The sequence below is a fragment of the Nerophis ophidion genome, linkage group LG28 (assembly GCF_033978795.1).
Source record: "Nerophis ophidion isolate RoL-2023_Sa linkage group LG28, RoL_Noph_v1.0, whole genome shotgun sequence".
In the NCBI taxonomy this organism is placed as follows: domain Eukaryota; kingdom Metazoa; phylum Chordata; class Actinopteri; order Syngnathiformes; family Syngnathidae; genus Nerophis; species Nerophis ophidion.
The window spans coordinates 8,846,161-8,858,660 of NC_084638.1; the positions used below are offsets into that span (position 1 = coordinate 8,846,161).

The 12,500-nt window shown below is 40.8% G+C and overlaps 1 protein-coding gene across 1 annotated transcript in view; it reads left to right on the forward strand.

Annotated features, from left to right (window-relative positions):
• rnf220a (ring finger protein 220a) overlaps nucleotides 1-12,500 on the forward strand; it is a 433,695-nt gene that overhangs the window by 315,858 nt on the left and 105,337 nt on the right. Inside the window, 1 exon segment of the mRNA XM_061891442.1 lies at nucleotides 10,225-10,354. Coding sequence (XP_061747426.1) covers nucleotides 10,225-10,354 — 130 coding nt within the window.

Genomic DNA, 12,500 nt, shown 5'->3' on the forward strand with positions numbered 1-12,500 from the left:
AAAACACTAGAAAGAGAGTTTGAACATATTAATATATTTAAATACATACTATAATGTTTAAACCGTGTTTCAAACGCCTTCTTTCTCCTTCTCGTCGCCAGAACTTTGTTTCAATGTTCACATATTTCCTTTAATGCTTCCTTTCATTTAATATCTGCATTTTACCTTTTCACTCTACGGGTCAGCGATTGGTTAATGCTCCGTTAATTTACTTCGGTCTCCTTTTGCCATTCCCTCTCCATTTTACACACACACACTGAACACACACACACACACACACACACACACACACACACACACACACACTGACACAGTGATTGATTGAATAAACAGCTGTCAGGGGTTGGAGATAACCTCTCCAGCATCCCACTGCTGTGTCTTTCAGACAGACACGCGCGCCAAGGTCCCAGGAGTAAAACCCACATTACACATGCTGATGCACACACACACACACACACACACACACACACACACACACACACACACACACACACACACACACACACACAGATAATCAGATCACCATTTATCAGGAGATCTTTAAAAGCAGTCAGCTGATGATTTATGACGTGCTAATTTCTCTGCCCTTTTCCTGATAGGTTTTTTTTTTCCTATATCCGACCTTAAAATGTAAACACTTGACTTTTTTTTTTTTTTAAGCCCATTTAGTTTAAGTCGGTTTTTCTTAACTTGTTGTTGAGCAGCCGAAAAAAATGTTTTCAGCTGTAATGCACTTTTCCACCACTTGTGGCAGCAATGAGAATATCAAAGAGAGAGAAGAAGACTGGAGATAAGGTCATAGAGGTTTTGAAGCGCAAAAAAATATGACTAAAGTGGTGAAGCTGTATTTTCATTTGTATTTTCATTCATTTATTTACATTATTTTTTATTATAATCATACTTATAATTAATTATATTATATGTTAAATGATTATATATTTTTATTAATTTAGTTAATATGTTGTCGGTCTATGTGTGTTGGCCCTGGGATGATGATATTTTCATTAATTTATTTACATTATATTATATCATATTATATTATTATCATAATATTTTATTATGATAATTATACTTATAATTGATTAATTATACTTATAATTGATTAATTATCCATCCATCCATTTTCTACCGCTTATTCCCTTTTTGGGGTCGCGGGGGGGCGCTGGCGCCTATCTCAGCTACAATCGGGCGGAAGGCGGGGTACACCCTGGACAAGTCGCCACCTCATCGCAGGGCCAACACAGATAGACAGACAACATTCACTTATATTATATATTCAATAATTATATATTTTTAATCAATTTAGTTAATATGTTGTCGGTCTATGTGTGTTGGCCCTGCGGTGATGATATTTTCATTAATTTATTTACATTAAATTTTCTCATATTATATTATTATCATAATATTTTATTATTATAACTATACTTATAATTAATTGATGGTATATTAAATAATTATATGTTTTTTATTCATTAGTATGTTGTCTCTCTATGTGTGTTGGCCCTGCAATTATGATATTTTCATTAATTTATTTACATTATTTTATTATAATATTTATTATTATAATCATACTTATAATCAATTATATTCTATGTTAAATAATTATATATTTTTATTAATTTAGTTAATATGTTGTCGGTCTATGTGTGTTGGCCCTGCGATGATGATATTTTCATTAATTTATTTACACTAAATTTTCTCATATTATATAATTATCATAATATTTTATTATTATAACTATACTTATAATTATTTAATGGTATATTAAATAATTATATATTTTTTATTAATTAGTATGTTGGCCCTGCAATTATGATATTTTCATTAATTTATTTACATGATATCATATTATATTATCATAATATTTTATTATTATTACTATACTTATAATTATTTATATCATATTATATATTAAATAATTGTATAATTTTTTTATTAATTTAGTTAGTATGTTGTCTGTCTATGTGTGTTGGCCCTGTGGTTAGGTGGCGACTTGTCCGAATTCAGCTGAGATAGGCTCCAGCGACCCCAGAAGGGACAAGCGGTATAAAATGGATGGATAGTTAGTATTAAAAAACTTTATTTATTTTTTTTTACAAATAATAATCAACTTAGAATGTCATGGCTGCAACATGTGCCAAAGTAGTTGGGAAAGGGCATGTTCACCACTGTGTTACATCACCTTTTCTTTTAACAACACTCAATAAACGTTTGGGAAGTGAGGAAAGTAATTGTTGAAGCTTTGAAAGTGGAATTCTTTCCCATTCTTGTTTTATGTAGAGCTTCAGTCCTTCAACAGTCCGGGGTCTCCGCTGTCCTATTTTACGCTTTTACATTTTCCATGGGAGACAGGTCTGGACTGCAGGCGGGCCAGAAAAGTACCCGCACTCTTTTTTTTACTAGGCCACGCTGTTGTAACACGTGCTAAATGTGGCTTGGCTTTGTCTTGCTGAAATAAGCAGGGGCGTCCATGAAAAAGAAGCAACATATGTTGTTCCAAAACCTGTATGTACCTTTCAGCATTAATGGTGCCTTCACAGATGTGTAAGTTACCCATGCCTTGGGCACTAATGCACCCCCATACCATCACACATGCTGGCTTTTACACTTGGCGTCAATAACGGTCTGGATGGTTCGCTTCCCCTTTGGTCCGGATGACACGATGTCGAATATTTCCAAAGTCCACTTTGCATCAGTCCATCTTAGATGATTTCGAGCCCAGAGAAGCCGGCGGCGTTTCTGGATGTTGTTGATAAATGGCTTTGGCTTTGCATAGTAGAGCTTTAACTTGCACTTACAGACGTAGCGACCAACTGTATTTAGTGACAGTGGTTTTCTGAAGTGTTCCTGAGCCCATGTGGTGATATCCTTTAGAGATCGATGTTGGTTTTTGATAGGGATGGAAGATCACGGTCATTCAATGTTGGTTTCCGGCCATGCCGCTTACGTGGAGTGATGTCTCCAGATTCTCTGAACCTTTTGATGATATTATGGAGCGTAGATGTTGAAATCCCTAAAATTTCTCGCAATTGCACTTTGAGAAAGGTTGTTCTTAAACTGTTTGACTATTTGCTCACGCAGTTGTGGACAAAGGGGTGTACCTCGCCCCATCCTTTCTAGTGAATTTTTTGGGAAGCTGTTTTTATACCCAATCATGGCACCCACCTGGTCCCAATCAGCCCGCACACCCGTGAGATGTTCCAAAATAAGCGTTTGATGAGCATTTCTCAACTTTATCAGTATTTATTGCCACCTTTTCCCAATTTCTTTGTCACCAGTTGTTGGCATCAAATTCTAAAGTTAATGATTATTTGAACATCAAATATGTTGTCTTTGTATTCCGTTTATATTTACATCCAACACAATTTCTGTACACATATATATAGTATTCCTTAACACACTTTCGCACACCTCGCCCTTCCTTGATCCTCCCATCCAGCCGTCTCCTGACCCCCCGCCTCTGCACCGGGCCGACATTTCATTTGCTTTCGTAAAAAGCGCCGCGCCCCCCCACCCCCCCGGGGGAACGGGGCCCAGGGCAGGATAGTGAAAGAGCCCGGTGATGAGTTTTGAGCTGGGCGTGGAGGAATGCTATTTAAAAGTGCCATGCATCACTGTCAGGGCGGGGGGAACATGCAAAGCGCCTTCGCCCCGGGTGCGGCGGAACGGGAACCGGGTGGCAAACTGAAGTTGACCCCCGTTCCATTTCATCAAACGTCCTCGGAATGAGCCAGAAAGACCATTTTGCACTCACACGGAAGCAACAATCAAGATAGTGTCGAGCCTACTTAAGTCACAACTCACTTAAGAAAAATACATATCATCTCTCTGAGAGACCTCACCCCTTCTAGTCCCCGGTTTTGGGCGTTATAGGCCCCATATTTGCCATTATGGAGATGATGGCTTTGCCGGGGCCCCTCACCTCACCTCGCATCGTGGACGGGGGGGGGGAGTGGAAATGAAGGCTGACACCTTGGCAGGATTTATTTGATTGCAGATGCGAGGAGGTGTCGTTCCGGCGAGATAAGACGAACCCCCCCCCCCACCACCCCCCCCCCCCCCCCCCCCCCCGCCCGAACCCCTTGGGGCTAAGTAAAAAGAAGAGGTGCAGAACGGCGAAGGAAAATGGAAAGACATAACAAGCGGAATAGGAAAGAAAGTAAAAAGGACGTGATGGAGGGGAATCAGAAGTGGCCCTCTTTCCCTTTTCCGGGAATCAAATCAAGTTCCCCTTATCGCGCATTATTTGAAGAGGTTATCGGGCGCTGTAATGCGGTTACGTGGCGGGCGGCGGCTGAGAGATTTCCTTGTTTACCGATGTTGGCGGGTGTTACGGCTAACCGGCCCGGGGAAAAAGACGGGTAAGCGCACGTAAACGCTTGATGCGTGTCAGAAAACTCATTTACGGGAACAGCCGGGATTGGGGTGTGTGGGGGTTGGGGGGCGGTGGATGGGCGGTTGCAAGAGTGTTTGTTTACACCAACACGAGGAGAAGATGTTCAAGGGCAGAAAAACGGTTTCTACATGTTTTTAAATCCAAACGGGATGCGGTGTTGCTGTGGGTTTGGTGTTTTGCCGGGGGGTGTATGTGCTAGGTTCTGGCACCAAAAGCTTGAGATACATTAACCATGCGGTCGTTGTCGCAATCGAAAAGAAATGTCGTATTTCCTTGATTTGCCGCCGGGGCGCTAATTAATTCTAAACCTCTTCTCACTCCGGCGCTTACCAAAGGCATGCGGTAAATTTAGGCCTGCGCTTATAAATTTGAGTGTGATGTAAGGATACCATCATGAAAACCACATTTAATAAAAATAGCAGCTCCTTCTGATCAAACGCATCGATAACTTTTTTATAGAAGTCTTCCTTATCTTTCTTCAGTTTTAAAAGTCTCTTTTATCTTCCTTTATCACCTCCTGCTTCGATTAAAAGTCCAGTTTAGAAAAGTGTTTTATTTTAGATATGTAATCCTCCATGTTAAAAGTGCGAGCGATAGGAAAAAATTAACGATCGCTGCTTGTTGTCACTTCTTCTGCAGCCGAGTAGTCGCAAGAAGGCTCACTAGCGCCCTCTACCACCACGAGGCGGGAGTCATTTAATGACTCCTATTTGACACACGCAGCTACGGTATATTAATAAAACATAGCTGCTTACTGTTCTTTTTAGCATATTCAATAGCTTGGACCTTAAATCCTACTGAATAGCTCTTAATCTTCTTCCCGTTATGCGATTTCAAATGATTGAAATCAGCCTCCTCCATTTTGAAAATGATGACAGGTGAAGTGTCACTCGTGACGTGACCAGTTTGACCCGGTGGAAATTCTAGGACTATGCTAATTATTTTGCGAAACGAGTTTGACCCGGCAGTAATTCTAGGCAGGCGCTTACTATATACCCGGCGGCAATTCGAGGAAATATGGTAAGTCCCAACGATAGTCACACACTCACTAGGTGTGGTGAAATTATCCTCTGCATTTGACCCATCTCCGTGAATTGAATGTGTTGTGCATAGATGGTCTCCCAAAGCTTTGGATTAAAATATCAAAATAAGATGCTCTGTCTGGGATTCATTTAAAACTATCTTATGTGTCATCGAAAGAACCTCGGGGGTGACCGGCGGAAGAACTGGTCCTAAGGCAACAATATGCACGAAGGCGGCATGGATCGGGCCGGTGAATGCAGGATTGGGCTCAATGTACAAAAAGATCCTGTATTTCCAGAGAGGCGGGGTGGATGAAAGTGAAGGGATGACACGCAAGGCAGGTCATTAAACGGGATTTGAACGGCAGCGTTGTGAGTACACGGCGCGCCTCTTAGCCCATCGAGCCGCGAGGGCACCCCCCCATGCTTTTTTTTTATCCGCGCTCCCATTGAGCTGACAATCCCTGTCCTCGCCGGAGGTCGCCTTTTACCTCGACCCATTGTGTTCCCTGACCGGGAGCCTGGCCGCTATCTGGCATCTATTGATTAGCACTTCATCTGGACCCTGGCAACAAGCGGATGGAGGTGCTCCACGTGTGAGGCATGGAGGCCACGCTTTGTGCAACAGAGAGGGAAAGATTGATGGCGACAAATGGCCCTAGGGCCGCGCCTTGGACAGCCCTCAATCTATGGTGTTTCTATGCAAGAACTGCTGATGTGAGGGATGCCAATGTTAAGAAAAAGCAGGGACGATCGATAAAAAATAACAAATAAAACAATATATTTTAAATAAAAATATAATGAATAAAATGGATTTAAAAAATACAAAATTAATTGAAAACATAAGACATAAAAAATGGTCGTGTAAAAGCCGTAGGAAGAAAGCGTGAAAGCGGTGTCCACGTGAGTTTGAGGAGTGCCAGCATCATGAGTCGGGGCAGCGCGGGGACAATTGAAAGAAGACAAAAAAAAGGAGCAGATAATCCATCTGGCCACATTAGCGGGGAATCGGGCCCGCACTCCATCACGGCTGTCAGGGACGCACACCTCCTAACCCCCTCGCCTCCGTCCACGTGCGCATCCAGCCCTTCTGCCCTCAACTATCTCCGCACTAAAAAGTCCTGTCAGCCCCATTTCCTTGTTATTGTCCCGCCCACCTCCATCCACCTACCTCCACCTCCACCAAAGCACCTTTGTCGTGCGCCTGAACTCTGCCTCCCGCATTAATCATCTTTAAGGCCCGTGTGCCACATCAACAACACCCGCTCTCCTTCTCTTCTCCCTCTCCTGGATTTATCTCTCCATTTCCCTCCCCATCATTCACTTTCCCCTCTGGGAATTTCTGACAGCCATAGGGGGGGGGAAACAAGTAAAAAGGAGAAAAAAGGAAGTGACAGAAAAAAAACCCTGAAAAATGACCGTTTTAAAAACTCTTTGTTGACGCTGCATTGTTTTGTGCACGTCACTGAAAAAAATAAGCCACACCCACTAAATTTCAGGAGAAAAACAAATGTTTCCATACATAAGACGCACCTGGACTATAAGCCGCATGCAATATACAATATCTAATGAGTTATTTACAAAGAAATGTTTATTTACATACCTTACTTGTTTACAAAGAGTGTCTGTAGCAAGGCAGTAAAACGGCGGATCAAACAAAATAGAAGCCAGCTCTCCAATCAGCTAAACAGACTCAAAAAAACGGTGACGTTTTGGTGAGCTTACTTAGGGATTTGTGAAACTGAAACGATACAAAAAGAACACCTTTGTAAGTTAATAATGCTAACACAGCATTATGCTAGCTGCATTACGTTACGATAGCATGTGCAAATACGCATAAAAATGTTCTTACAGGTGTCACATGTGTTTTAGTTAGATTGTAAAACTTACAAACCTATGCTCTGAAGGATTAATGAGGAATATGTACGAGTAGAAACGCTATGGAGTGGCAAAAGACGAAATGGCGGGAACTTGTCCAGAAAATGGCGCCGCCTTTTTCAGTGTATTTGCTTGTTTTTTTTAACTATTGTGTTAGGGTTGTCAGTGAAAACAAACCCACACATAAGCCACACCGTTCCGTAAGCCGCAGGGTTCAAAGAGTGGGGAAATTTTTTTTGCTGCTTATTGTCTGGTATTTACGGTACTTTTTTGAAGCACCACTACGTCTCATGACATCTGCACAAAATCCCGCCTTTGGTCCTGTGTCCGCCTGTCAGAGTGCCGTTGTAACTTAATAACGCTAACACAGACACTCGTAAACGTGTTAGCATTATGCTAACTGCCTTACATTACGATAGCACGTGCAAATACGCAGGAAAACGCTCCTACAGGCGTCACATGTGTTTTAGTCATATTGTAAAACTTACAAACTTTTGCTCGGAGTGACAAATGAGGAATCCGTACGAGTAGGAACGCTATGGATAGCCAGGGGGGCGAAACAACACTTCCACTATTTACCCAGAAACATGTTGTAAAATGTTTTTTTACATACCTTTTTACATAAGGCAGTAAAACGGCGGATCAAACAAAACATCGTCATGGATCCCGCTAGCTGCGCGAGCTAGCTCTCCAATCGGCTAAACAGACTCAATAACGCCACGGTGATGTTTTGGTGAGGAATTTGTGAAAAAACTGAAACAACACAAAAAAAAAAAAAAACGCCGTTGTAAGTTAATAACGTTTACACGGGGACTGATAAACGTGTTAGCGTCATGCTAGCTGCATTACGTTTCGATAGCACGTGCAAAAACGTATGGAAAACGCTGCTACGGGCGTCGCACATGTGTTTTAGTTATATTGTAAAACTAACAAACGTTGTTCGGAGCGATGAATGCGGAATATGAACAAGTAGAAACGCTATGGATGGAACGGCACTTCTACTTCCGGTTCGAAGCTATAAACAGCAGGAATTCGCATTCAAGCACACGCAGTGAGCTAACTCGTCCACAAGATGTCGCCACAGCACACACAATAACACACTCTATTGAATTAGCCGCACTGTCTTGTGAGCCGCAGGGTTCAAAGCGTAGGGAAAGTTGGCGGCTTAAACACTACATTGCCAAAAGTACTTGGCCACCCAGCCAAATGATGAGAATCAGGTGTCTTCATCACTTGGCCCGGCGTATCAAATCAAGCACTTGGGCCCGGAGACTGTTTCTACAAAGATTAGTGAAAGAATGGGCCGCTTTCAGTGATTTCCAGCGTGGAACTGGAAAAAAAGAAAAGAAAATTATAGCTGCAAGCAGCGATGGACGGGGAACGACTTTTGCTGGTGTTTCCTGCCTTTTACCCATTCAACATATCTTTACCTGCACATTACCTACCTTCTCTGCATTGTGTGGTCACGCTGGTGCTTCCTGCTTTTAAGCGGCCATCTTCAGACGGCTCGTAAAGTCAAAACCGGAGCAGTTATTAAAACTCTTTTCGCAACTTTTAATCAGAAGGGTTCACTCTCTCTCCTGTGCGAGTTTGAAGCCGACACGGCAAACGCGCTCAGAGGAGATAATGTTTGAAAAAAGGTGACAGGTTTTTTTTACAACGCTTTTGTTTTGAAGGGGTAATTGCCAACTTCCTGTTGATTTCTGCTGAAGGATGTCAATGAATGAAATGTAGGTCTAAGTGAGACCTACATAGAGGTTTTTGTTTCATGTCTCTACGACATTTCTACCGGAAGTTACAAGCAGTTTTGTCTGTGTTTTCTTCCTAGGAGCAGTTTTGTCTGTGTTTTATTCCTAGGGGGTGCTAGAGTGCAATTTTGAGTTTTGGGGTTTGTTTTTTATTAGATCGCAATTTTCACGAGTCCAGATGTGTGTGTCCAGTTTGGTGAGTTTTGAAGTATTTTAAGGGGGTCAAATTACAGCTTAAAGAGGCAAAAATTGAATTTTTTTGGAAACTTTTGTTTTGAAGGGTTAATTGCCAACTTCCTGTTGATTTCTGCCGAATGATGTCAATTAATGAAATGTAGGTCTAACAAAGACCTACATAAAGGTTTTTGTTTCATGTCTCTACGACATTCCTACCGGAAGTTACAAGCAGTTTTGTCTGTGTTTTCTTCCAAGGAGCAGTTTTGTCTGTGTTTTATTCCTAGGGGGCGCTAGGAATAAAAGTTTTGGGGTTTGGGTTATTTATTAGATCACAATTTTCGCCAGTCCAGATGTCTGTGTCCGTTTTGGTGTGTTTTGAAGCATTTTAAGGGGGTCAAACTACAGCAAAAACAGGCAAAAAATGATTTTTTTTAGGAAACTTTTGTTTTGAAGGGGTTTTTGCCCACTTCCTGTTAAGTTTTGCTGAAGGATGTCAGAGTATGAAATCTAGGTCCAAGTCAGACCTACATGAAAGTTTTTGTTTCATGTCTCTATGACATTCCTAATGGAAGTTACAAACAGTGTTGTCTGTGTTTTCTTCCTAGGAGCAGTTTTGTCCGTGTTTTATTCCCAGGGGGCACTAGGAATAAAAGTTTTGGGGTTTAGTTTTTTATTATATCGCAATTTTCCCCAGTCCTGATGTGTGTGTCGAGTTTGATGAGTTTTGAAGCATTCTAAGGGGGTCAAATTAGAGCTCAAAGAGGCAAAAATTTAAATTTTTAGGAAACTTTTGTTTTGAAAGGGTTTTTGCCCACTTCCTGTTGAGTTTTGCTGAAGGATGTCAGAGTATGAAATGTAGGTCTAAGTCAGATCTACATGGAGGTTTTCGTTTCATGTCTCTACGACATTCCTAATGGAAGTTACAAGCAGTTTTGTCCGTGTTTTTTTCCTAGGGGGCGCTAGAGCGCAATTTTGTAAACGCCACCTTCCTTTCCCGTTGCAGGCAAAAAGAAGATGTCGCTGTACGACAGCCAGGCTCCCATCTGTCCCATCTGCCAGGTGCTGCTCCGGCCCGGGGAGCTCCAGGAGCACATGGAGACGGAGATCGAGCGACTAGCCAGCATGTGCCTCAGGTAGGCCCTCCGTCTTCTTCCGTGGACGCCCCTGCTTATTTCGGTGAAACCATGCCAAGTGTTAGAACGGCATGGCTTTCTAAATGTTTTTGTTCACCACAATTTTTAAAACCCACCATAAACGTCAATTTTATAAAACGCGTCGTCTATCCACAGTGAGAAGCCGCTTCCAAGATACTAAATCTCATCAAAATGAAGCAAAAAATTAAAAATACCACAAGCCTCTACCTCTTTCCTACACTTTGAACCCTGCTGCTTTGTGGATTTTTGTTTTGTGCTACGTTGCCATCTTTAGGGCTGAGCTTTCCGTCCCCCCCTAGCCATCCATAGCGTTTCTACTCGTATGGATTCGCCATTCCTCACTCCCGGCAACGTTTTTAGATTTTACAATATAACTAAACAAAATTTTTCTTACCAAACCGTCCAATGTGGGACATCTAAAGGAATGTTTTGCACTAAGGTAATGTAATGAAGCTAACGTCGTTAGCACGAGTCTCTCTGTTAGCATCATTAACTTATGACGGCATTGTTTCAGTTTCACCAATACCTCGGTAAATCCACCAGAATGTTATTGAGTCGGTTTAGCTGATTGGAGAGCGAGCAGGCGCAGCTAGCGACTCGATGACCACGGCTTCTGTTTTGTTTGATCGGCCGTTTTACTGCCTTGCTACAGACACCCTTTGTAAACAATGAAGGTATGTAAATAAACATGGAAACAACAGCAACCATTTCAACTCGTTCAGAACGTTCAAGTCTTTCAAAGTTTTCCACAAAATTCCCAAATTTCCAGGAAATTCACCATTGAAATTTTTTGGGACATTTTTCAAATTTGCAAAATTCCCACATTTTTCATCTGATTCAAACCGTTTTAACTGTTCAGCCTCTTTGAAAATGTTGACAAATTCCCCAGATTTCCATGTTTTCCAGGATAGTTTTCTCATTCAGGACAATTTTCACATTTTTCAACAGGTTCAAAAAATTCCACTTTCGGCACATTCCACTCATCCTGGACATTCTTTCAACATTTTCCACAAAATTCCTAAATTTCCAGGAAATTCACCATTAAAAAAAATATGACATTTTTCAAAGTTGCAAAATTTTTCACATTTTTCAACTGATTCAAACCCTTCTAACTGTTCAGCCTCTTTGAGAAACTTGATAAATTCCCCAAATTCCCCGATTTCCCAGAATTCCAGGTTTTCGGGGACATTTTTCTCATTCTGGACAATTTTCAAACTTCTACCATTTTCACATTTTTCAACAGATTCAAAAAATTCCACTTTCAGCACATTCCACTCATCCTGGACATCCGAACAATTTTTTTTTCAAGTTAAAAAAATTCCAGTAATTCCCAAAATTCCTTTTTTTCAAACCCTTTTTCGGCCCTATTTTTTGGCGACTACTCCTACCATAAAAATTCCCAGTTTTCTCGAAATTCTTGGAAACCCTTCATACTATTTCTCAATTAAAAATGTTGCTACTTCAACATTTCTCCACCGATTTGAAAAAATCCAACACCAACCATTCTAACTTATTCAGAACATTCAAATCTTTTAAACATTTTCTACAAAATGTCCACTTTTCCCGCGTCGATGGCTTCTGTTTTGTTTGATCGGCCGTTTTACTGCCTTGTCACAGACACCTTTTGTAAACAATTACTAGAATAAAATTGAATAGAATGGACTTTATTGTCATTTTCTTTGCATATAACGAGATTAAGGACTCAGTGGAAACAAATATGGAATAAAAACATTTTAAAAATCACATAAGTAATAAAGATAAAAAAAACAAGAATTTAAATAAACAGACTACTATCCAATAAAACAATAAGCAATGCTGTACAATATACAGAAAAATATACAAAAACTGTACAATATAAGGAACAAAACAAAAGTAATGGTATGTAAGGTATGTAAATAAACATTAATCAAATATTCCTGTGTAAAAATGTAGCTAATATTGGAAAATATTTTATTTTATTTTAACATTTTGTGACTTAAATATACCAATGCGCTCTACAGTCTGGAAAATTCGGTTATTTCCTTTCACGTAACATTATCACCGGAGGACTTGAGGACACAGCAATCGCAAAAAAGCTAACTGCTACAGCTTCAGCGTGGTTGATCCAGGTGTCGATTCTATTGAT